Source organism: Melopsittacus undulatus, chromosome 10, assembly GCF_012275295.1.
Source record: "Melopsittacus undulatus isolate bMelUnd1 chromosome 10, bMelUnd1.mat.Z, whole genome shotgun sequence".
NCBI lineage: Eukaryota > Metazoa > Chordata > Aves > Psittaciformes > Psittaculidae > Melopsittacus > Melopsittacus undulatus.
The window spans coordinates 4,512,690-4,538,602 of record NC_047536.1 but is presented as its reverse complement, the minus strand read 5'-3'; the positions used below and the strand labels follow the sequence as shown (position 1 = coordinate 4,538,602).

General features: G+C 49.2%; 2 protein-coding genes and 1 long non-coding RNA gene across 4 annotated transcripts; 1 reads left to right on the top strand and 2 right to left on the bottom strand.

The window, feature by feature from the left end:
* Window positions 1-1,918: 1,918 nt before the first annotated feature.
* Window positions 1,919-3,016, bottom strand: SMIM33 (small integral membrane protein 33). Its single transcript, XM_031044772.2, has 2 exons — window positions 2,963-3,016; window positions 1,919-2,470 (listed from the first exon to the last, which is right to left on the bottom strand). Exon 2 carries the CDS (start codon window positions 2,452-2,454, stop codon window positions 2,050-2,052), a length of 405 nt encoding a protein of 134 aa, XP_030900632.2. The 5' UTR covers window positions 2,455-2,470; window positions 2,963-3,016; the 3' UTR covers window positions 1,919-2,049.
* ECSCR (endothelial cell surface expressed chemotaxis and apoptosis regulator) lies at window positions 1,919-24,492 on the top strand. 2 transcript variants are annotated; one of them, XM_031044771.2, is made up of 12 exons: window positions 1,919-2,055; window positions 5,027-5,193; window positions 14,966-15,007; window positions 15,440-15,490; window positions 16,697-16,810; window positions 17,312-17,359; window positions 19,217-19,291; window positions 19,881-19,979; window positions 21,194-21,292; window positions 21,895-21,931; window positions 23,265-23,364; window positions 23,887-24,492. In XM_031044771.2, exons 2-12 carry the CDS (start codon window positions 5,136-5,138, stop codon window positions 23,893-23,895), a joined length of 732 nt encoding a protein of 243 aa, XP_030900631.2. In that variant the 5' UTR covers window positions 1,919-2,055; window positions 5,027-5,135; the 3' UTR covers window positions 23,896-24,492. The 2 variants fall into 2 exon arrangements, with proteins under 2 accessions (XP_030900631.2, XP_030900630.2); XM_031044770.2 differs by lacking the exon at window positions 23,887-24,492 and having other exon boundaries at window positions 23,265-23,878.
* LOC115945687 (uncharacterized) lies at window positions 5,745-15,529 on the bottom strand. The gene is made up of 3 exons (XR_004079963.2): window positions 15,502-15,529; window positions 7,309-7,415; window positions 5,745-5,796 (listed from the first exon to the last, which is right to left on the bottom strand). It is a non-coding gene; the product is annotated as an uncharacterized lncRNA (long non-coding RNA).
* Window positions 24,493-25,913: the final 1,421 nt, after the last annotated feature.

The following is a 25,913-nucleotide window of genomic DNA, read 5'->3' as shown; positions in this document are numbered from 1 at the left end:
AGGTCAGGACACAGGCAGTGTCCCTGGGACACGGTGTGGCCAATCTGGGTACCACAGTGCTCAGCATATGAGGGGGTTTCTTAAGCTCTTGGACTGAGCCCCATGCTTGCTATGAGGGAGCAGCTGGGTTATCACAACCGGGATTATCACACAGAGCTGTGTGCTGCAGTCACACACTGGAGGGAAGGGATGGGATCCAGAGGGACCTGGACAGGCTGCAGAGATGGGACCCTGTGAACCTCATAGACTTCAACAGGGCCAAGTGCAAGGTCCTGCACCTGGGTTAGGGTAATCCCCAACACAAACAGAGGCTGGGAGAGACTGAATGGAGCAGCCCTGAGGAGAACGACTTGGGGGTGCTGGGTAACAAGAAGCTCCCCATGACCCGGCTTCAGTGTGCGATTGAGCCCAGAACCCCCCATGTGCTGGGCTGCACCCCCAGAGCGTGAGCAGCAGCTCAGGGAGGGGATCCTGCCCCTCTGCTGTGCTGTGGGCAGACCCCCCTGCAGCCCTGTAGGGATAGGAATGAGCTTCAAGCAACCGTGCTCTAGTGGAAGGTGTCTGTGCCCATGGCACAGGGTGGAACTGGATGAGCTTTAAGGTCCCTTCAACCCAAACTGGTCTGGGATTCTATGGTGTCATTCAGAGGTGCCCCTGGAAGGTGTTCAGCTCTCCAGGTGGTGCTTACTGCTCAGGGAGGCATATGTTAAAAGATAAGCCCTCTGTTAACGCACAGAGGGAGGTGGGACTCACAGTGATTTCCAATGGAAATGACACACCTTATTTTGCCTGACAGAGACATGGAAAAGCTGATAATGCACTGTCACCTGTGGAAAACAGAAGGGGAAAAATCAAAACAGAAAACACTCCCAAAATTAATATAAATTAAGTTTATTGTAGAGACCAGAATTTCCCAACAAGTCCAACTACTGCTTGGCTTTAAAATAAGTGAGAGGAAGGAAGGAGGCTGGAGCAGCTGCTGTGTCAGAAATACCCCCAGTGTTCAGAGGAACAGGTACATTACCTCGCTTCTTGTCCAGCAGCACACAGAGGGATCTGTGCCAGGGATGCAGCTTAGAACAACGTGGGTCTGCCTGTTCTGGCCATGTCAGCCCCACCATCGCTCCCTCCTCAGGTGGGATGTGCACTGCTGCTTCCAACACTGGATCCAGTCACCAGGTCCCTGCTTCGCTTGGTGCAGGGACAACACACAGCAAAGGGGACAATGAAGGTGACCACAGTGAAGATGAGCTCAGGTTTCCCCATCCCTGCCATTGAGCACAGAGATGCTGCAGGCTCTGCCCAGATATGCACATGGTCCTCTACCAGTGCCAACGCCTCCAGATGCTCAGCCAGCTGCAAGGGGTGACCGATGTACCATCACCACCTCTCTTGCTTATCCTTTGTCTCCTCTTCTCTCACCTGCTTCCACAGGGGGACCAGACACATTGTCCTCTGCTGCTGGGTCCAGTGTGGAAGCACCATCATGGGTTCAGGAGCTGCCTCCTCTCTTGTGGCTGTTTGCAGGAGGGACAACAGTGTTTCACCCCTCCAACAGAGGGAAAGGGGCTATGGCAGGGAGGAAAAGAGGGGCTGGAGGCTTTCCTGTGCCATAATGAGGACACTGTGCATGTGGAAACAGCTTTAAGCTGGAAAGCAATTCCAAGGTGATGCAACTTCCAGCTCCTGCCAAGGGGATGAGCCCACACCCAGAGCTCCCCAGCTGGGACAAGGACCAGGAGCTCTCCTGACCACTCCCACGGCGTGGGACAGGTAAAACCAGGGCAAGAAAAACCAGAAGAGATGCTAATGCTGTCCCATGTAGGCTGACCCAGCCCCAGAGCCTGGGCTGGGGACAGCAGCACCCCAAGGCTGGACTTGTGGGGGCTGACGATGGGTCAGCACAGCGACACTCACCCCCTGGCTGAGCCTGCCTGGGGAGAGACACAGTCCTGGGGAGCAGGAACCGCTGAGTCTCAGGCTAAGCCAACATCCCAATCACTGCTCACCCCACAGGACACGGTCCCTGCAGCCCTGCCCAGGTACCCATCACAGGTACGTGATCTCGATGACATTGGGTTCCACACTCCCGCAGGTGAGGTGGTGCTTGCAGGAGCACTGGCAGCTCACACCGGCCAGGTCCCATGGGCAGGGCTGGGCAGGCAGCTTCTGGGAGCCCAGCTCCCTCCAGTCCGTGAGGTGCACACCGTTGTCCATGTCCTGCGGCATGGGCTCGTGGTACAGGGTGATCTGCACCGTGCGGAGGTGCGGGCCATAGTGCACCACGATGATGATGAAGACAGCCAAGAGCACGAAGATGAGGACGATCACTGAGATCATGGGCAGGGCATCGGACTTCTTCGTCACGCTCTTGACGATGGTGATGGGGGTGAAGGCAGCCACATCCTGGGGCTCAGGCTGCCTCAGCTGGCTGCTGGGAGCAGAGGTGTTCATGGCTGAGCAGGATGACCTGGAGCAGGGAAACACAGGGTGAGCACTGAGCAGAGGCCACTGATGTCCTGGTGGGCTGCCCGTGGGTCGGCAGCTCCCTCTGCACCTGCAGCTGCTGGGGAATGGGGTGGTGCTGTAAGTGCTGTGGGATGGGATCAGTTTATCTGGGGTTGTAGGATGCTGCCCTGGAAACGTGCAGCTGGGGGTGGTGCTCTGTGTCCCCTAGTCCTGGACACCTTCAGTGGGAGCTCTTCCTTCTCCACAACTTCACAGACTCATAGAATAAACCAGCACTCAAAACTCCAGCACTAAACCACGTCACTAAGGGCCTCATGTACATGGGGTTTCACCCTCCCCTCCTCTCCCCCAGCCCCACAGTGCTCATCCAACCACAAACCCCACAGGGACCCAACCCCACCAGAACACACCACAAGGCACCCCCTGCCGCAGCCACAGCACCCACGGGAGCCCGCACGGGCAGGGGGAGCCCTCCCCAGCCCCACAGCGGTACCTCCGTGTCCCCTCGGAACCATCACCTCCCGGGGCCGCTGACGGCAGCAGAGCCTCGGACGGCTCCGGTAGGTACGAGCACACTCACCTCGGAAGCTGCCACGTCACGGGCGGGCCCCGCACCCCCCGGGAGTCCCCGGGGCAGAGGAGGAAGCAGCTCATGCCGCGGGTGCTCCGGTCACCGCCACCCATCCCGGTGCCACATCAGCGCCGCGCCCCCTCCCACGGCACAGCACCCACGGCTGCAAACCCCTCCTCTGCCCATGCACAAGGGCCCTTTGTGCGGCAGGAAGGCCCCACGGCAGCAGGAAACCTCCCTCCTTCCACGTGTGAGCTGTGGGGTGGTTCAGAACCCACTGCACCCTCCTGCACGTGAGCACTGCACAGCCCCACAGAGCATCCACACAGCACTCAGGGCTGGAAGGACGCTCATCCCGAGGGATGGGGCAGATCCAGGGTTGATTCTTCCTGCATGGGGGTCCTGCTGCTGTGGAAAGACCATTCCAGTAGAGGGATGAGCACATGGTGCAGCTCTGGACACTGGGACCTGCTCAGGGTGACAGGCAGGAGCCAGTGCCAAGGCAGTGCTCACACATCTCTTCCCGCACACAAGCTTGCAGGGATGACTTCAAGCATGGCAGCATCTATGCCTGCATGCAACTAGGTACCATCCCTCTTGTCCAAGGATGCTGTGCTAGTCTAGGTCCTCTGCTACCTGAAGTGACCCTGAGCACATCTCAGAGCAGAGAAGCTGGATCCTCGGGTGTTTCCGCCATTACAAAACACATCTTCCCATCTTTCCATCCCCAAACAACACTGCTCTTACCTGGAGGCTCTCAGAAGACTAGCTGGGGTGAGAACATGGGCTTTGTCTTCCCTCCACATTGAGAAGATGGGGTGGGAAATACCCCTTCCCTCATCCAGCCCGGCATCCAGCAGAGATTTGCCTGCACGTTAGAGCTTCTGGGAATCTGCACTCATTTCAGGATTCAGTAAAACCTTAATCTACAGCATAATCTCTGAGCATCACATCTGTGCCAGGGAGAGAGAAAATGAAGGGGGAGGCTGCTGACAGAGGTTTTGTAAAGGCAAACCTGTGGGATGCTGCCTGCTCTTGGCCTATGGTTTGCTTGCGGGTACGGAGGTATCTGAGGAGACCCACTGAAATACAAGGTGCTGCACAGCACACAGGAGATCTCTCCCTTCATTCCTCCTGCCTTCTCCTAGCCATGGAAAGCAAAGACATTGCCAGCAGCATAGATCACCCCCCCTCCCTCGATGTGCTGCATGCAGTAAAGGATCAGCTCCATCACCCTCAGCTGAGCCTCTGCAGCTTTCCAGAGGCTGGATCAGCCCCTCGAGCCAGGAGACAGTGCTGTGGATTTGTATCCTCAACACCCACACAGACCCTCCAAGCCAGGTGGACACAGGCATCTTTCCCACACGGGGACACCAAGACCCTTTTCCTCCCCCCAGACATTCATTTACATCTAACCCAGGGCAACTTGTTTACCTCTGAAGTTCAACCTATGCCAGCATGGGATAAACAGGATGTGCATAGACAAGTGCATTGCAAGGTTGGGGATAAGAAGTCAAATGCCCCAAATCCTTTATGCTGGATGGGGGGCAGAAATGGCCCAGTTTCCCCGTTTTGCTTCTTGGCAAGGAACAGGGATTACGATAAGCCAAAGTGCTGTGTGCTGCATGTCTTGTAGGGAAGGATGCTGCTGCCACCTGAAAAACAGCATCCCAGAGCCAGCATCCCAAACCCAGAACATCCAGGTGCCCGGACTCACTGGAGCTGCACAGGTAGGTACAGGCATGGGCATCAAACAAAGCATCTCCCAGAAACCCCAAGCACCATAAGGCAGCTGCCAAGGCCCAAGGTAGGGCAGACCCACTGTGCCACTGTTCTCCCCCACTACAAGAGCTGAATCCCCCCACCAACTGATGGCGAGGTTTCCTTTGCATCGGCAGGCGATGTCTCACATCCTCTCCGACCATAATGGGCTAAAAAACACAGTTCCCCTGTGGATTCAGCCCGTTTCCTTCTATTCTTTAACAGGAAGCTCTGTGAGAGTCAGCCCAGGCAGGCAAATCGCTCCTCACCCTCTTGTCCCTCCCGGGATGGACAGAGCCTCAGCAGGGCTGCACAGTCACAAGCCACAGAGAAGATGCTGGCTCCATCCATCCATCCGCTCCTCTGGCTGTTCGGCTGCGTGCTGTTCCGAGGTGAGGCGCTCCTCAGGGGCTGGATGGGGGGATTTGGGGTGTCCGGCTTCATGGGGGGCACCAAAGGGAACTGCCAGAGGTTTGAATGTGTAGCAGCTGCCATGGGAAAGCTCAGCCTTTAGATTCAGGGGTGGCAGGGGTCAGGTTGATGGGAAAAGTGTGGCTGTAGCAGGGTTACAGGGTTTATTTGGAAGCACTGGAATGAAATAACTTGCGCCCTGGTTAACAAAAGGAGTGTTTCTGCTGTGTTTTGTGATGCTGAAGCATTTTGTTATAAGTGACTTTACTCCTATTTGACAAAAGTTACAACATTTAAACATACAGGATGTTGTTTTCTTCAATAACCTTTTTTCCTTGACACATTTTAATTCTTCCTCTCATCAATATAAATACAAAACCCATGTGCAGGACTCACACAGACCATACCTTGTCCTTACTGTAATAACCCTGCTCCTTTGTGATAACCGTGCTTTAAGTTCTCTTTCCCACGTGAGTCGTGGTTTGGGATGACGGAACGGGTTTCCTGCTCTGAAGGGTGACAGGTTGTTTTTTCCTGCATCATCAGGCACCTCTTGCTTTGCTGACAGCTGTAGTAGCTGGGAGCTGAAACACATGCAAAGGAATAGAGGCTGAAACAGCATCACTGATTCTAATAGACAAACACTTAACAAATAATGTGTCTCCAATCCAAAGTTTTTATCATTAAACCATACAAGTTGCCTATGGATTACAGCTGCTGTGCCATTAATAATGGCAGCTTTAAAAGGCAGAGAATGTAGAAACCAATTCAGTCAGTAGCTGTGTAATTCTGAGCAGTAACAGCACATGGATTGGAAAATTCCTCCCTTCATTAGAGGGCAATACTGCTGGCTTCAGCAGAGGGGGGAACTGTGCCTGGTATGAGACAAAGGGCTTCGAGGCCCCTTGGCCATACTGTGACACTCCTTAATGCCTGTCCTAAATGCTGATTTACCTCTTGAGCTAACTGGGATGGTTGGTGTGGGGCAGGAATGCCCACGGGTGGTCAGGCACCTTCTCTGTATCAGGCTGAGATCCAGCCCACTGTCAGTGCCGGACCCTGGCTGCTGCAGCATCAGGTGGAAGGGATGCCATCCTCCATCCTCGGTCCTGAGGGCATCACTTTGTCCTCTGCACTCTGCTTGAACTCCTGGGCAGAGGCTGATCTCACCAAGTGTGTGCCTGGCAGCCAGTGCTGGACCCAACAGGGTCCTACAGATGATAACACAGTGCTGGTGCTCGCTGTGCATCCATTGATGCTGTGGTTGCACCCCTCTGGCTTCAATCACAATCACCATCCTCCCCCCCCCCATCACGTATGCTGTCTCACTTGGGTTTTCTGCATTGATCCAACAGTTCTGAAATGGCTTTTTTAATTGTATGTGTAATTTTATACCAAAAGCACTAAGGGGGTGTAGTACTTGGGGGGAAAGCTTCTGTGCAAGGCAAGGCTTAGCAAAGGGGGCAGAGGCAGGACCAGTGATGTCACCGGTTCCCTGACACATAGGCAGCTGGAGAAGGGAATGAAGGACCTCAGAAGAGCTCAGTGGTCTCCCTGCACCCAAGCAGAGTGCAGAGAGAGACAGAATTTGCTTTGGCTGGAAGCTAATACCTGCCTGTTCCCACACAGACCTTGTTGCTGTTGTTGTTAGGGGTTTCTTGTCTTAATTTTGCTCATTAGTCTATTAATGAATTTATCAGCACTTCAATCCAACTTCCCAGCTCTCTCAGTTGTTTCCAAAGGAAGGCTCAAACACTGCTCCTGTGAAACTGCCCAAGTGGGAAGGTTTGCAACATTCCCAACCTGGTTTTCCTCCCCCACAAACACTTAACAGTAATTTTGTCCAAACAAACCTCTTCCTATGAACCGTTTCCATTACAATGGGCAGGCATTTTCCAGACAAAAGAATTCCACTGAAAAATTCCTTGTCCAAGCTGATGAGAACCCAGCAGGATTTTCCCACTGCTCTCCTTACTGGCTGTGCTACAGCCACTGAACAGATAATGCCACGAGAAGCACAGCGTACAAAACCATGTATGCATTCCAATATATATGTATTTGATCTAATCAAAATGCGGTGCAGCTAGAGGACAGACCTTCAGCTATGAGAAGAGCTTCCAGAGAGAGTACTCCCATCCTTCAACCACGGCATCCAGTGCATTCTGAAGCTGATTCCTTGGCCAATGGAGAGGCCAACGCAACCCTGACGTGGTGAACAAGGAAGGGAAAGCAGGAGGTGGTTAGGAGAAATGTTTGTTCACAAAACAAACTGCTCCCTTCTAGTAACACAAAACCCCACAGATGACACTGCAAACCTGAATGAAGCAGTCGGGGATGGTTTCCAGGAATTATGTCCCATTTACAATACATGAGTCAACACCAGGTGTCCTTGGAGGGGCTGGTGCTGGTAACCCAACACCAGGAATGCCAGGAACTGCTGGCAAAATCAAGGTGTGGGCTTAAGCCCAAGACTGGAAAAGGGAGATCTTTATCTTGTGTAGTACCTCAGATAGGTGGTCTCAATAATCCACTTAGGAGAGGAGCCCACTCAGCACAACCAAACCACCACAACAAGCAGGAACCTCCTTTCAGGTTTTCTCACAGTTATGGATTTTGGGAGTGCTGGTTTTGCCTTTCAGCTGCATCATCCTAGCACAGCAGAAAGGATCAAAGTCACTTCCAATGCCTCTTGGCTGAGGTGGTGTTCGGAGATATGAAAGGTTCCAGGAGACTTTGCCCCTAATGTTGGTAGCATATGAAAATGCTACAAACCTGAAAACACCAGGGATGTGGTTCAATGGCCCTGCCTTGCTAGCAGGTGGATTGCACAGCTTAGGGAGAAACTTCTTACCCATTGCTGGTAAGAAAACAGTGACTTGGAACCCAGTACCTGAGATTCAGGGTTTGCTCGTCTCAGGCACAGAGATGCTGCAAGGGCTGTAGCAGCTCTGCTCTGGAGCCAGGCTGAGAGAGCTGGGCTGGGGCAGCCTGGACAAGAGAAGGCTCCTGAAGGGGAGACCTGAGAGCAGCTCCAGTGCCTAAAGGGGCTGCAGGAAACCTGGAGAGGGGCTTGGGACAAGGGCCTGTAGGGACAGGCCAAGGGGAATGGCTTGAACCTGCCAGAACAGGGGAGACTGAGATGAGCTCTTAGGCAGAAGCTCTTCCCTGGGAGGGTGCTGAGGCGCATGGAGCATTCACAACCTCCCTGTGCAACCCATTCCAGTGCCTCACCACCCTCACAGTAAAGAATTTTCTCCTTATATCCAATCTAAACTTCCCCTGTTTCAGTTTTAACCTGTTCCCCTTGTCCTATCACTACAGTCCCTAATGAATAGTCCCTCCCCAGCATCCCTGTAGGCCCCCTTCAGATACTGGAAGGCTGCTCTGAGGTCTCCACGCAGCCTTCTCTTCTCCAGGCTGAACAGCCCCAACTTTCTCAGCCTGTCTCCATACAGGAGCTGCTCCAGTCCCTGATCATCCTCGTGGCCTCCTCTGGACTTGTTCCAACAGTTCCATGTCCTTTTTATGTTGAGGACACCAGAACTGCACACAATGCTCCAAGTGAGGTCTCACGAGAGCAGAGTAGAGGGGCAGGATCACCTCCTTCGACCTGCTGGTCACGCTCCTTTTGATGCAGCCCAGGATACGGTTGCTTTCTGGGCTGTGAGCACACACTGAAGCTGGCTCGTGTTCATTTTCTCATTGACCAACACCCCCAAGTCCTTCTCCGCAGGACTACCATGAATTTCCTTTTTGCCCAACCTGTAGCTGTGCCTGGGATTGCTCCAACCCAGGTGTAGGACCTTGCACTTGTCATGGTTAAACTTCATGAGGTTGGCATCAGCCCACCTCACAAGTGTGTCAAGGTCCCTCTGAATGGCATTCCTTCCCTCCAGCATATCAACAGAACCACACAGCTTGGTGTCATCAGCAAACTTGCTGAGGGCACACTCAATCCCACTGCCCATGTCACTGACAAAGACATTAAACAAGACTGGTCCCAACACCGATCCCTGAGGGACACCACTCGTTACTGGTCTCCAGCCGGACATTGAACCATTGACCACAACTCTTTGTGTGTGACCATCCAGCCAGTTCTTTATCCACTGAGTGGTCCACTTATCAAATTGATGTCTCTCCAATTTAGAGACAAGGATGTCATGTGGGACAGTGTCGAATGCTTTGCACAAGTCCAGGTAGATGACGTCAACTGCTCCACCCCTGTCCATCACTTTTGTATCCCCATCATAGAAGGCCACCAAATTGGTCAGGCAGGATTTCCCCCTAGTGAAGCCATGCTGGTTGTCACCAAGCACCTTGTTGTTTCTCATGTGCCTTGGCATGCCTTCCAGGAGAATCTGCTCCCAGATTTTGCCAGGCACAGAGGTGACACTGACTGGTCTGTAATTCCCCAGGTCATCCATTTTCCCCATGGAAATGTGGGTTATATTTCCCTTGTTCCAGTCGTCAGGAACTTCACCTGACTGCCATGATTTTTCAAATATGATGGCCAGTGGCTTTGCAACTTCATTCACCCCTCAGGACCCAAGGATGGATTTCATCAGGTCCCACGGACTTGTGTAAGTTCAGGTTTTGAAGATGGTCTCGAACCAGATCCTCTCCTACACACTGTTTGTTTCCTGGCTTGTTTTCTACATCCAAGTGGTTTTTAATTGACTTCCTCTAAGACCTGTTTTCAGCAGAGTTCACCAGTGAGGAGCACAGAGCATGATGCTCCCAGAGGATGCTCAGGCCTGGGCACTGCCCTTGAGGAGGAACACAGGAAGGCTGAGATTGATTTTAATTGCTGATGAGATCCAGGTTCCATTCCTGGCTCTTTAAACTTTCCATAACACTTTGGCCAAGTCATTAGAATTCAGAACCACTTGGCAGCAAGCTCCCAACCCCCCTGTGTTACTTGGGAATTAGACTCTTAAACACTCTGCGGATCTGGGACCTGATTGTGGCTGTCAGTTATCCAGCCTGCATTACAGCACTTCTCTCTCACACAGTTTCTACATTATCTGCTGCACAATCCTAAAGGCAGAGGCAGCTTTTTTAGGCACTTCACAAAATGGGATCTAGGCTTCTGCAGAGCTCTCTGCTTTCCAGGTTTCCTAATAGAGGGTTCTTTTTTCCTGTGGAAGCCCTAAGAATTGGGTGTTGCTGCTCTCTGCTGCTTCCACAGCTGCTGTGTTTCACCCAGGAAACAGCTGCCCCTGCTTTAAGCAGTTGGGGTGTTTCTGTCATTGGTCATTTGACAGAAGTGAGTTGAAAAGTCTGGTTTTCAGCTGCTGGGTCTCTTTTCTGAAGCATGTGTTCATGCGACCTGCAAGCAGAGGTTGTACAGCTCCCTGCCATGCAATGTAGAACATCACCACAGCTCCTCCCAGCACTGCCAGGGAACACAAGAGCAATACAAGTCCAGGATTACACATCAAGGCAGATGGTTCCTATCTATCACCAGTTCTGAGAGGACAGGACCAGTCCCAGGCCCTGCACCTTCATACTCCTGCCAGAGATGTCCCCTGCAGCTCTGTCCCTCTATGAGCATGGACTAGACAGCACAAGCCCTCCCAGAGCTGGACCCAAACCTTGCTGAAGCGTTCCCAAGAGCTGGCCCAGGTCTCTGCTACAGCAGAGTGCTGCTATAGTGTCTCTGGCAACATTTGGGACTTTAGTCAGTGCCTCTCTTAGGTCTGCAGCTGCAGAAACCATGTTTTAAATGTCTGGGATTGCCAAAAATAATACCAAAGCAGAAATACCTAAAATTCACCTTTCTGTTGGTTTACATCTTTTTGTGCTGAGGAGTAAGCAGGGTGAGCTCTGGGAACAACACTATGAGAGAAGGCCCCATGGAAAGGCCTCTCTGCTCTAACACTCACATCTGATCTCATGGAACTACTGCAAGTAACAGAAATCCAACATTCCCTGCTCATCTTCTGGAAAAAATAATCCAAAAGCGACTAGCACCATGTTGGAGCTGAAATGCACCCACAGCTCTGATGCACTCCTGTGCAGCCCTGTGGATAATCATAAAATAATAGAACCATGGAATAGTTAGGGTTGGAAAGGACCTTAAGATTATCCAGTTCCAACCCCCCTGCCATGGGCAGGGACACCTCACACTAAACCAGGTCACCCAAGGCTCTGTCCAACCTGGCCTTGAACACTGCCAGGGATGGAGCATTCACAACGTCCCTGGGCAACCCATTCCAGTGCCTCACTACCCTTACAGTAAAGAACTTTCTCCTTATATCCAATCTAAACTTCCCCTGTTTCAGTTTTAACCCATTACCCCTTGTCCTGTCGCTGCAGTCCTTAATGAATAGTCCCTCACCAGCATCCCTGTAGGCCCCCTTCAGATACTGGAAGGCTGCTATGAGGTCTCCACACAGCCTTCTCTTCTCCAGGCTGAACAGCCTCAACTTTCTCAGCCTGTCTCCATACAGGAGCTGCTCCAGTCCCTGATCATCCTCGTGGCCTCCTCTGGACTTGTTCCAATAGTTCCATGTCCTTTTGATGTTGAGGACACCAGAACTGCACACAATGCTCCAAGTGAGGTCTCATGAGAGCAGAGTAGAGGGGCAGGATCACCTCCTTCAACCTGCTGGTCACGCTCCTTTTCATGCAGCCCAGGATACAGTTGCTTTCTGGGCTGTGAGCACACACTGAAGCTGGCTCATGTTCATTTTCTCATTGACCAACACCCCCAAGTCCTTCTCTGCAGGGCTGCTCTGAATCTCTTCTCTGCCCAACCTGTAGCTGTGCCTGGGATTGCTCCCACCCAGGTGTAGGACCCTGCACTTGTTATGGTTAAACTCCATGAGGTTGGCATCAGCCCACCTCACAAGTGTGTCAAGGTCCCTCTGGATGCTATCCCTTCTCTCCAGCTTATCAGCTGAACCACACAGCTTGGTGTCATCGGCAAACTTGCTGAGGGCACACTCAATCCATGTCAGCGACAAAGACGTTGAACAAGACCAGTCCCCATAATCAGGAGCTTCCCATTCCAGCAACAGCAGAACGCTGTAAATCCCTCCACAAACTCCCTATCTCCACCTAGAACTGCACGACCCAGCTATAAATCACTTGCACCCAAACAAGCAACAAATATCTTGGCTGTGTTTATGCTCAGTGGCAAATCCTTTGAATGGCTTTGATGTTTATTGCAATTCCAGCTGCGCTGGCTGCATCCCGGTTATTATTGTTAGCTGTTTATACAGCCAGGGCCCTCCATGGACGGGAGCAGGAGCTCTGCTGGCAGCAGCACTGGGAGGAAATGGTTTCCAGCCCAGTTTGCACGAGAGTCCCCAGGGATGTCTGCAGGGAGCCATGACGCGTGGCGTTGTTGGTACCCATCCTGCTGCCCAGCCCCACGACATGGCTCGTGTCTCTTCCTGCTTTGCACATGTATATCCCCCTCCCATGTTATCCCACCAGGATGCTAAGCACCCTCACCAAAACAAAACACCTAATAGAACAGAGCTTTTGATCAGGGCTGGCAAGGCAGGCATAGCAAGCAGCAGTGGCTAGAAGTCAGAGCCAGACCTGCTCCACTTTGAAATAACAGTGGTTGTAGTTAGAGAAGCCAGGGCCATTTATTCCCAAGTAAAGTGCCAAAAGGGGGATCTCTATGATCCATCTTTAGGATTCCATCCCTTGGCCTCTTCACAGCAAAGCTCAAATGTGGCAAACAACGGTGAGCACACACTTGGCCAGGTGAACCTCAAGAACTGATATAGGGTTGGAAAGGCCCTTAAGATCAGCTAGTTCAGAAATCCTGCTTTTAAATCTTAGTCACAATAACCCCCAGGTTTAGTTTTGCAAAGGGTGAACTCCAATGAGCCAGTGCTCTGGTGTAACCTGCAATGAAAGGCTGAGCTGTGGAGGAAGAAAGTGTTGAGCACGAGCCTCTTCCTTTTGTTCTAGCACCAGGAACACTGGAGCTAGCCCATGGAATAGCCCCACCACAGATGGCCATACAGGCCAATGTCATGTTCCTTGCCCTCAGCTTCTTCCCATCCCTAGAGTCTCTGTTCAAGCTCCCAGATTTCTCCTCAACTGCACCAAAATAGTGGAATAAGCAGCCAGCCCAGCACCTTTATTCCCCTTTTCCTTTGACAAAGCCTAAGTGTAGACAATAGCTCTTTCTTGAGCAATTTGGGATGCTTTTATGTGCCAGGTACACTTAAAAAAGCACCTGTGATAATTTCAAGAAGAAAATGTGTTACAAGCAGCTACTTCTCATGGGAAAACAAGACAATGGTTTCTGCAAGAGAATTTAGGAGAAAGAGGAGCTGTTGGAGCTTGGCAGCTGCTAGAGGATACTGGCTCCCATGATGATGTTTTGTGCTGAATGTATAGAGTATCCTATGGCATTTGGAAATCAAAGTCCAGAAACTGATTTTTAATGCTATTTAAGAAGAGGAAGCCCAGCGACAAAGAGAAAACTTGCAAACTCTCAGTACCAATGGAAACACCCAATTCATCACATGCTGGGCACTGGGGAGGCAGCAGTGCCCAACAGCCTCCCAGGCAACAGGGATGCATCCCGCTCCCTCAAAAAGAGCTTCTCTACCTCTTTAAGAAGGGCAATTCTGTGCCCTGAAAGATCTTTTTCTCCATTATATTAGTTGATTTAGGAAGTGAGGTTACATCTACCCATAAACCTGTCTATGTTACTGAAGTGATGCTCGTTAACATGTCCTTCAAACCCTGTGGAGAAGGATATCCTACAATTCTCCTACACAATCACTCCCAGCAATTCACTATCTTTACGTTAAGGCAGCTTCCTATTGCCCAGCCTCCCTTTTCCTTGCTGCAGTTAAAAGTCCTTGTTTTCTGGGCCTGTTCCAAATGGATTTAGAAAACAAATCAGTCCCTTCCTTTCGCTGTAATTAAAGATTTGATCACGCCTTGTCTCTTATCAACTAAACTAGAGAGTTCTGCCTGGCTAGCAAGCCAGAAGAGAAAAGCATGGGAAAGATCTGAAAAGTCAGGTCTGGTTTTTACAGCCAAATCCTATCTGGAAAGGGACCATGTTTTATAACATACTCACTGGTGTTTACACATTGTTTTGGTTCCTGTTTGGCTGGGATCATTGTCATAAAGCCTCAGACAAAAAAACAATTACAGTTCCAATTCACTTAGATGAGAAGAGTGAGATCAAATCAGGAGCTCACTATACCCAGACAGTCCCAAGGGGTGAGCTCTGAGCCAAGCCCTGATAACCCACACATGCTGAATGCTGAAGATCTCATCCCAGATACACACAATGACCTCTTTCAGGCACCTACAGCACAGGGACCTACCACAAAGTTCATCACCCACACTGGCTCCTGGTAAGAAATAGGATGCTGCAGGTGGTGAGGCACTGGCACAGCCTGCCCAGGGAGGTTGTGAATGCCCCATCCCTGGCTCATGGGGAGCAAATGACCCCACTGATTCAATATGGCCTTGCATTTCCCCTGTAGCAGAAGATGACATGTCCTTGAAGGGTCCTGCTCTGTCTGGGAAGGAGAACATTTATCTTGGCTGAATAAACTCCAGTCCTAAATTACTCAGAACCTTGTGATTTTGCACTCAGTATTTGCTACTACTTCTTTGCGAATGCTTTTGGGGAAATCATGTATTTTAAAGTCAATACTACAGAAGATGAGGAAAATCCAGACCATGCAACCAGCAAGAACACCAGTGCGTTAGTGACAGCCACAGATTAGCCATGCTAATACTCTTATTCTTTCATTGCAGGTACTACAGCCTCCACAGAGTCCTCTGTCCAAGCTGTTACAGGTACCTCCTGGGTTGTGATCTGCTTATATGTCTATTTGGATGGGGATGCAAATAGAGCACCCTTAAATAGGAACTCCCCCCCACTGAAGGACATTCTCCAAGGACCCTGCATTGTCCACCTCTGCCTGCCCAACTTATCATTCAGCCCCCCAGATCTCCAGGGACCATGGAAGCCACTGTGCCCATTTCTTAGCAGTTAACACACTCTCCTCCATGGATCCCCAGAGCCAAGGTCCCTTTATCCACGTGTCCCTATAGCCACACCAGTGACAAATCCCCTCCTTCCCATCTCATGTTTCCATCACCTTTTCAGCTGTCACTGTCTACAACAGCCCCTTTCTGGCCCATCCTTCAGCTCTCCCCATGGGGAACCCGCTAACAAGGAACGTGCATAGGAGAAGTTACCTCCGTGTCTCTCTGCTTGTGTTACAGGTCAATCCCAATCAACAACAAACAGCCCTGAAGTAAAAAACCATACCTCAGGTAATACTCACCTGGAGACCTCAGAACATGGCTCAGGGGTGTCCTGGCTTGTAACTGTTCTGACCTTCAGCCTGGCTGGGCCATCCAGCAATAGATGGGGCTGTGCAACAGCAGGTTAGATGAGAACAGTGGTGGGGAAGAAGGAAATCTTGTGATATAAGGGCTTCTGACACAGTCAGCTCACCGGAGAGGGATCAAGGTACAGATGTAAGAACAGGGAGAAAAAAATCCCTAAACTGAATAGGGAGAAGCAGAGTCAGTAGGCTAACTCTGCCTTAGCTCTAATTCACAGAATCATCATAGAATCCCAGACTGGTTTGTGTTGGAAGGGACCTTAAAGCTCATCCAGCTCCAACCCCTGCCACAGGCAGGGACACCTTCCACTGGAGCAGCTGCTCCAAGCCCCTGTGTCCAACCTGGCCTTGAGCACTGCCAGGGATGGGGCAGCCACAGCTTCTCTGGGCACCCTGTGCCAGCGCCTCAGCACCCTCACAGGGAAAACAAAACAAAAACAAACAAGTAAAACCCCCAAAACTCCCCCCAGAAAACCTTAAAACCTTTTTTACTCTTTTCTCATTTTTATTGGAAAGCCAAGAGAAGTCCAGACAAGCCCTAAAATTCCAAGCTGGTGAATTCCAACCCACTCTTCCCTGCAATGGGCTTACTGAAAGCTTTTTTCCCCCCTCCATGTCTTGCTCTGGATCATGTTCTTGCTATGGAGCTTTGGGTAGCAGGTTGAGGAAGATGACAGAGCTTCCAGAGCTGAATTATCTGTGCTTAAGAGACTCTCCATAAAATATAACACAGGAGTTAGTATTTCAGATAACAAGCAAGCAAATACATCAGGACCCAGCAGCCAGATAGAGTGTCCAGTGATAAAAATACCCTCATTTTCAAAGCAGGAAAAAAGCAGTGGCAAAATGGAGACCTTATCTACATGTCTCCTGAGCTCTGTGAGCTCAGCATCTCCATACACTAAGAAAGCAAACGCTAATGCCAAAAAACAAGAGCTCCCTGACTCCGAGCAGGACAAAGGCTATTTCCTTCTCTATGCAAGGAAATCTGCCCATGCTTTCCTAGCAATTATCCATAGCTCCCAAGGAGCTTGAGGACTCTTTGCAATAGCCATGCCCCACTCCAAGCTGCATCTGAGCAGAGCTTGAGGTGAGCAGAACCCTTTGAAGTAACACTACTCTTCCTCCACAGAGCCTTCCATAAAATCAACACCACCAACTGACTTGAATCTCACCTCTGTGGGTCCAACTACTACAGCCAAGTCCTCTTCCTTCACAACAACACTGCTAACATCAACTGTGCAAGGTAAGCATGGAAAGCTCTAAATTTTGCTCAGGTAGGACCTGTTTGTATATCCCTCTTTATCCAAGCAAAACTGGAGGCATCAGAAAGACTGGGCTAGTCCATGATATGCTACTTATGCAGCAGCAGCAATTTTGAATCTGAGTGTGCTAAAAGAGCAGCTCACTCCAGCTCCCTAGAAGCATGGGGCTGGACAGAAGTGTTACCTAGATGTGGCAGCTACTCAGCAAGCCCGTATCAGAAGAGCCAGATCATGCTTTACCAGGTAATAGTTTGTGGAGGAGCTACAGGCTCCCCAGCAGACCTCTCCCAAGCTTACCTCCCATGTACACTCTCCAAAATAACTGCACAGCTTCCTAGCTGGGCATCTTGATACTAGTTTGGAGGGGAAGCCTCATGCAGACAAAGCTTTTTTTACACTATAGAAACCAAACAGCTTTCCATAGCATAATCAGTAGCAGCTTCAAGAGTTAATTCTCCTTTTCCCATGTTTTCTTTACCCAGATGAAAAGTCTACTGGAAGCAAAAGCACAGCAACTTCACCATCTCAAGGTACTTTGTCCTTTTATAGAGTAACAATAAGTTTAGATCATTTCATGGCAAGTAACTTACCTAGTTCCTGTGGTGCAGATTACCTCAGCACCAGTCTAGCTTGAGGCTGAGCAATCAGTAACACCCAAAATCATGTCTGTTATCCCTACAAGCAGTGATAAAACAGAGAACCAAGTGCACTTAACATCTTTCACCTGGGATGAACTTGAACAGTTGAAAGACTGATCTACATTTAGAAAAGGAGCCCCTTTAACACCCTTATAAAAGGAATAGTTTTGCTTTTGACATTTTGCTTAACCCAACCTGTAAGCAAAAAAACCCAACTTGAACATTCAGTGAGACCTTTCTCAGAAGAAGAGCAGAATCCAAGGGAGGGGAAGACTGGAATCTGCCAACTGACATGAGCCCCATTAAAGATTCAGCCTCACAAAAGCCTGCAGTGGTCTGCCCCTCCAAGCCCCGCTCACATCTTCTCCAACACAAGCAAGCAAGGTTAAAAACCCATGGTCAGCTCTGCCTGCACAGATGTCCAACCAGCATGCCTGTGCCCAGCCAAGCCAAGGGCCCCTTGCAGCAGAGCAGATTGCTATTAATTATAACCCTGCTTCATACCTGAGAAGCTCCATACATCTTTGACTATACAGATGCTTCCAAAAGTGAGATCTCCTCTTGTGTGAGACCCACCATTCCTCAGGGATGGGGTATCCATGTCAGACTCAACAAACCACAGCTTCTGCCCCTCACCTGCAGCTAGAAGAACAATTCCAGAATGAAACACAGGGTTTGATGAGTGGTGAAGAAAACATACAGCAGCAGCCCCTGCTTCTCAGGGCTGTTCTGCTCCACGTGGTTTCTGAGCCAGTTACATGTGTTACTGCATATCCTTTCCCCTTTACATAGCACTTCCCCTTTTCCTTCTGACTTTTGGCAAAGTTGCATTCCAAAACAGGAGGCTTTGTGCAAGCCAGGAACCCCAGTTCAGCTGCACACCCTGTGGCCAGTGCAGTGCCAGGAGCTGTTTCACACTTCTCCAAGCATCACATACTTTTGGCCAATGCTGCTGTTGAGAAATGGGGACAGGAAAGGAGGAAAGAGGATCCTACCTGACCTACAGATGATCTTCTGAAACATTCAAGTATCATTTTTAGTCTCCTGACAGGGCCTGTAACTGTTGAATAAGGTCCATGCAGATAATCTGGCAGTTCCATGCACATCCAGGAGGCAACAAGGACTTTTTTTCTCTCTGTAAAAGTGAGACACACAGGCTAGCTTTACATTTGCTTGTAGAGGCATTGGAAGCAGCTGGCACAACCCAAACGGCTTCATATAAGCCAGTTTATCCCACTGAGATCTGGAGTCCTTGCTCAGATCAACCTCTACACTGTCACAGATGGTGTAACTCAAACTCGCTTCATTACTTCTAGATAACACAGGACAGCATATCCACTAATTCCAAGTCCAAGGACAAGCTGGAGAGTCAATTCACACCCATATTCTGCAGAATTTCTTCCCCAAAATCTCAATGCTCATGGGCAATAGCAACTCTATAACCTTCACAATTCACTCTCTCAGTATTCAATTGCTCTCTCTGTCCCAAAACTGCATCAGGGGCCACAGAACCTGAGGAGTTTACACAAGAGTATTTGAATTTTGGTTCCCTGAGCTTATATTTGGTCATGGAAAACAGTACAAAGTATTTCTGGTGGAAAGGTTGTAGCCTGATTATGAACTCCACCTATTCCCAGATACTGCCAGCATTACCATGAATCCATTCTCCTCTCCAGCATGCCCATTAACTCTTTTGGTTATGAGATAATGCTCAAGGACAAGGCTCACATTCCGTGTTTCTCTCTGCAGGTCAAGAGCCCACAAGAAGCAAGAGTACTACAGCATCAGTAACTCAAGGTGCTTCCTCCACTCTCTCACAGGGAGGTAATTACCACTAGATATTTTATAGCACTTTACACAGCCAACAGCAAGCCCATCATACTGTCTTCAGGGCAGCAAGTACCTGAGGGATGCTCTCCATCCCATTTAGCACTTGAAAAACCTGCAAAGCTCCACAGAAGCCGCACTTTAGGGCAACCTATTGAGCCTGGGAGCAGTGGTTGTGATCCACATCAGGAAAGGTGCCCTATGGCAAAAGGTTGTAACAGGAGGGAGACAGGACAAACTCTCCACATGAACACATAGATGGTTTCATGCTCAGGTTCCTGAAGGGGGTTGGAACTAGATGACCTTTGAAGATCTCTTCCAACCAGTACTATTCCATGACTTCTTACTGGGGACCCTGCAGAAAACCCTGTGGAAGTTCTCAGTCTGTTAACAAAAGGGGCCACACCAAGGCAACCTTACTCCTACCCAGGTCTTGGTCACTTTGCTGTTAACGTGGATGGAGCTGGTCAGGATCCACCTTTATTCTCTTCAAGCGTGACTTAGGTCCTCTAGCACTGCTAGGAATCCTCTTCCCACCCATAAAGAAAGCCTTTTACAGAAAGCTACCTTTTTCCCTCTCTTGCAGGCACCTCAAATCCAGTCACCCCAACACCAATGTCCTCTGGCTACCTGCCTGTGCCCACTCCAACGGATGATAAATCACCACTGACAGTGGCAGCTTTTGGTAAGGTCTTGTGCAACCTAAGGAGAGGAGAGGGGTCTCATTCACCAGGCCATGCTGGTTTGGACACCCATCTTCAAAGACACTTCCCTGGAGATAACTCCACAGTTATGCCTGAGCCTGGAGCTTTCAGGGTACAACCATCAAGAAACACTTCTCACCAGCAGGCAATAAAGCACCTAATAAATAACAGTCATGTCCAGTATATAAGACAATTTGGAATCCATCACAGCTACACCCAAGTTTGAGATCTTGCTCTCAGCACCAGTGTTTGCCCCAGCTCACTGTTAGGGCAAGACCTGGGCACAAATCATCCCGTATGCCTCGATTCCCCCGACAGGGTCTAGAGTAAATACAGTACCTGTCTGCAAACTTAGCCATATTATTTTTACCCTTCATTCCTACCCTGTGTTCCTGCTTTCCCTTGTGTATCTGCACCCTGCTTGGCAGGAAGCAGTCAAATCTTCCACATGCTTCAGGCTGTTGAAGGAGGGAACAAGAGATGCCATACCTTAATGTGGCAATACATTTGAAGGCACAGTATAGATTTAAGAGATCCATTCTGCCTTGGACTATACCGTCCCCCTCCTCCATAAAGATGAGCAAAAAAAGCCAATTTACTCATTTATATCATACTAAAGGGAAAAAAGTGTTATTTCAGAAGCATTTTAATAGTCAAGTGTTGACTTCAGAAGTATCATTTGCTTGTATCTTCTAAGGGAAGCCATGAGAAGTCCTAAAGCAATCTTAACAGTATGAGATTCACGTGCAAAGATAAGTTTGATTTATTGAGGCCTGACATCAGAATCAGATCTGGACTTAAACATTCGTTTATTAGACAAATAACATCGTTCACAGTCTTTAACTTGTCTCTCCCTATTACATTACATATTTATCTGACATTATACACCTTTAGGATAAGATTTACCAGTTATAGTATGGATATATTGACTCCAGTCAATTCCCACTGTAATCAGCTGACTTCTGCCCTCCTGGCACTGCCTTACCAATTCAGCCCTGTGAGGCTATGACACAAGAGGATAAAACCATTTGCTGTAGTGACTATTCACTTCTCTATTAACTGCCATTGCTCATTTTAATAACAATGTTGATTCCCTACCCAAGTTTTGAAGACAGTCAAAGTCTCTCTGCTGCTCAGAAGCCAAGGATAGGCACGTTGTGACATCAATCACAGACAGTCCTTTCTGCATCCCCAGGTGTCATCAGCTTCATCGTTATCCTGATAGTGGTTGTGATCATTCTGGTCAGTGTGGTCAGCCTGAGGTTCAAGTGTAACCGCTCAAAGGACTCAGAAGGTATTTACCTGGGGTGATCTGTCTTTCTCTAACCAAAAAGTCATCAGTTTTCATGTGGATTTGGCAATTCCTAAAAGATGCTTTTAAAAAACTTACACAGTGCTGAGGTTTTGAAGCCAAACTGCAACGCAGATTCAGCAGTTAGGATGTGGTGTGACCACCTCTTTAGAGTCCCAGCCCAGACCCATCCGCACAGGTGAACAGCCTGAAGTTTGCTGCAGTTAAATGTGCAGATTTCCAAAGGTGAGCAGCTCTTCCAGCCAAAATTATGGAGTTTCACACTCCTTTTCCCTGGGAATTCCATTTCCCACTAAGCAGTGCCCACTAGAGGGCAAGGCTGCTCCACAGCAAGGCTAGTAACTGCCAAAGACCAAGGGATCCTAGAGACTTGACTGTACAGGCAGCAAAGCTATCAGTCCTGCCCGTATGTCACTTAGTTGAAGAATTCTCTCTAACCAACTCTCAAGGATCCCCCATGGTGTCTTTAATCTCATTTGGATTTCATGTATAACCCTGTACAAGGTGATTCAGTATACCTGACTTTATTGCTTACCTGTGATGTTTTCTCACCTGTCCATCACCAACTGCTTTTCTCCCTCCAGACAAACAGAAACCAGGAACCTCCATGGTATCAGAGAGGTAAGGCTGCTCACACTAGTCATATTCTATTGAAAGTGCCTATCTTATTCTAGACCTAATTTTAGCACAAAAAAGTGTCTGCTTTGGTTATTTCATGTGGAAAGAAGCATTTCAAAACATCTTTGAAAGAGGTAAAAACCCCAAACTCAGCTTTGATAGCACTTCATCCTATGCCTGATGGAATCCAAGGTAGAAGTTCAAGATTTAGGGTCCTCATTTCAAAGCTGCACTGTTATCTGTGAAGACTCAGCACCCTCCAAAAGCAGTTTGCTTATCTTCCTTCACCTAGATGCAGACTTAAGGTCTGAAGTTGGGTTTCTGGATCTTAAAGCAGCCACTGTGAGATGAAATCAGGTCCCCAGAAATATCTTCCAAGACTCCTATTACTGTTATCTAGCAAGTGCAGGATAAGGGGGCCCCAATCCAGAGACCTTTGAAAGAGAAGTATCAAGTGGAGGACGGTCCATCTGAACCCCATGGTCCATCCCTGCTACCAAAGAAGAGGCTACCTGTGGGAAAGGAGCAGGAAACAAGAGCTGGAGGGGATTAAAATATGTTGCTCCTACTTTTCCATCTGACTGTTTCCTATCAAAGTAATAAATTCTGCTCTGGCAGGGGGCAAGGGACACAAGGAACAAAGTCCTGAAGTATTTAGGTGCCACATTTGCATCATCAGTTTCCAAATACCCTTAATGATTGCGATCTAAGTGATCTGAGGCCACTGAAGCAGCATATATCAGAGAACTATGCTCCCAAGGGCACCCTAATCCCCAAAGCCATCCAGTCTCCACTGCACCAAATGCATAGTCCAGCCCTCAGGGTAGGGAAAAAAGGAGAATTCCACCTTCCTGACACTTGTGACTTGTAAAGAGAGATACTGCAATCCATAAGCAGCAGTAGATATAAAAATACCCAGTGCTCCCCTTGAATGACAAATAAACTCAAGGGTGTAGGACAGAAGGACACAGTGATGTTTCCTTTTGTTCCAGTTCTGGTAATAGCTGAGTCACTGACTACCAGATCCAAATGGCTGAACTGATTCTGCTTACAAGCAGTGATGCAGGTGACAATGGTGCTTCCTGCAGGGCAAGCCAGCATCACATCCAGATTTGCCTCAATGCACTGCTTGTTACCCCAGAGATCTCCAAACCTGTGTTCAGATGGGGACGGGAAATCTGGCAGTAAGGACAGGCCTGAATCAGGACAGCAGCTCAAAGGGAAGGGCAAGTCAGCCCTGGTCCCATGCACTAGACCTTCTTGCCTCCAGCTGGGCACAAAGAGGCTTCCCCCCTTGTTTTCCAGAGTGGTTAATGCTGCCTTCTCTTCTCGACAGCTGCTCAGCAGGCACAAGCCAGAAGGATAACAGCATCACCCTGATCTCCATGAAGAACATCAACATGAACAACAGCATGAGTTACCCACCATCAGAAAAGGTTTCCCTTCTAAGCCTTGCTTTTTAGAGAGTTAGCTGGGGATTATTTCTCTTGCTAGATAAGAACATGCCCTTGAGGTACTTCTTTGTTCTTTTATTCCTTCAGAAGGATAATAAAACCCAGCTACCATGAAACTCCTAAAGGTCCAAACTGGTTCTAGTGAGCAGTGAAAACTCTGGGTACCTATTCCAGGTCTATTCAAGCTGCCTGAACTCAAGGCATCAAGTATACCTCATGTACATAGGTGCCATCCCCTAGGGCCAGCCACCAAAGGCAGAGGGATCTGCCATTAAATGAAGAGGTATCTAAACTAGCCTTTGAGAAATCGAGGTCTCACCCTCCTCCCCCACAGGAGATGCTGAAGCACAGTCTCACCTGTACCCTCAGGCTCATTCCACACAAGTAATTCACATCATTTTCAGTCATTTTAAAGCTGGGATGGAGTTTGAGAGAACAAACTGCTTAACTTCTTTCACCAGCCCGAACAGGCTGCTGATACATTGTGTTTTGCTCTTTTTGTAGGTGCTATGAAGCCAAGAGCCCAGAACTTGAAGCTGACACCACCAGTGATGACTTTCTAGGTTCTTTTTATTATGTTTTTAGGGGTTTTTATCTTTAGGGAAGTGCAAGAGTGGACTTATATATAAATTATTATGTCCTTTTTGATCAATACATGTACAGTAGCATCCCACATAGCTTCCCCACCTGGGGTCTAAGGGCTTTCTCCAGTTACAGCCTGCCATGCTCAGTGGTTGATATCTATATTTTTATATGCCTTCAACACTCAGATTATTCCAGCAGCAAGAACAACCAAGGCACCATCTACTTCACCAGTAAACTGCTGCCTTAGCTTAATGGCCTCTGTAGTCTGTGCAAGCCAGTCACAGGCTTGTCAATCAGTCCAGCCCCACATTCAGTCAGACCCATGCACTAGAATAGCATGATCTGAAGCTGGAGGCCTAATGGGACTTCAATGACCAAGTGTTGTGTCAAATTCCAGCACAACTGCTCCAAGCCCCTTATCCTCAGCATCCTCATCGCCCCCACCTAACTCACAGGCTTGTTGTGAGACTATGTTAATCTATGTCTGTAAAGTATTTGGAGAGCCACAAATTAAAGGTGCTGCTGAAATGCAAATTGCCATCTGAAATACTTGATTATTAATAACTGAGCTGCAGGCAGGCAGATTGCTATCTTCCCACAGGTTCAACATGCTCAAAGAAGCCTTCACAGTGAAGAACAAAGTCTCTGCATAGACAAGGTTTTATCGGAGTGTAAAAAGGAGTGGCTGCAAGCAAAATGCTGAGCTACCTCAGCTCCTGAACTTTGGTAGCCCATGTTTTTTGGGAGAGCTTCCATCTTCTATACCACTGCCCTTCCAGAGCTTCCTGCACCCCCTTCCACAGCACCAAGAGCCATTAATGCACCCCCAAATCACTATGGTCACAAGAACAGTCCTCCATCAGGCTCCACAGTGCAAAAGCCTGCATTTGGAGCCAGCTGGTTCACAACCTGAGCTGGCTCAGACCCAGCTGCCAACTACTCACCACCTACAGCAAAATACAAGCTCAGCAAGGGAGGATGATGGAAACATCAATATCCAGCCTCCACACGGCCACAAGAGAAGGTTGCCATCAGGTATTTCTGGAGGTCTCAGCTGTCTTATTGAGCAGCATAACATACCAGAGCACTAAATCTACAGCTGTGTTTGCTTCTGCCCATTTTCACCATGAGTCCTGCTTGCAAGCTTCACCTTCACCACCTACATAGTACCTCATGTACTTGGCAGAAGCACGCTAAGATACTGCCCTCTCATAGAATCCCAGACTGGTTTGGGTTGGAAGGGCCCTTAAAGCTCATCCAGTTCCAACCCCTGCCACGGGCAGGGACACCTTCCACTGGAGCAGCTGCTCCAAGCCCCTGTGTCCAACCTGGCCTTGAACACTGCCAGGGATGGGGCAGCCACAGCTTCTCTGGGCACCCTGTGCCAGCGCCTCAGCACCCTCACAGGGAAGAGCTTCTGCCTAAGAGCTCAGCTCAGTCTCCCCTGTTCTGGCAGGTTAAAGCCATTCCCCTTGGCCTGTCCCTACAGGCCCTTGGCCAAAGCCCCTCTCCAGGTTTCTTGAAATCTCCAGACTTCTCCTGGCATGAGCAGCAACATCCATCAACCCTGAAGGTAAACTGTGAAGTCAGGAGAAAAAGACCTAGTCAAGCACTCATAATCAGCATCACTGCACACACTCCTCCATGCAGCTCAATGACACATCATAACTTGAGCTGATTTCATTTTATAGGATGGGTAAGGGATGCTCACTGGAACATGCATTGCTAGAGGTCTGCAGCTGGCAATGAAGCGTTCAACAAAATAAATGCAACACATCTACACAACTCCTACTAAGAGCCACCACACTTTCTATCTTTAACACATGCACCAGATAATTGATGAGCTATTTTGAAATAAATGAGGCTCTTCTGGTAAAATCCCTGCACAGTAAGATAGCATCACTCACCCAGCCGCCCCCAGGCAGATGAATGTGCTTAACCCCAAG

Coding starts and splice junctions, on each gene's coding strand:
- SMIM33 (XM_031044772.2), bottom strand. CDS start 2,454: ATGAACACCTCTGCTCCCAGCAGCCAGCTGAGGCAGCCTGAGCCCCAG.
- ECSCR (XM_031044770.2), top strand. CDS start 5,136: ATGCTGGCTCCATCCATCCATCCGCTCCTCTGGCTGTTCGGCTGCGTG. Junction 16,811..17,311: donor GCTAACATCAACTGTGCAAG/GTAAGCATGGAA, acceptor TTCTTTACCCAG/ATGAAAAGTCTACTGGAAGC. Junction 17,360..19,216: donor AGCAACTTCACCATCTCAAG/GTACTTTGTCCT, acceptor TTCTCTCTGCAG/GTCAAGAGCCCACAAGAAGC.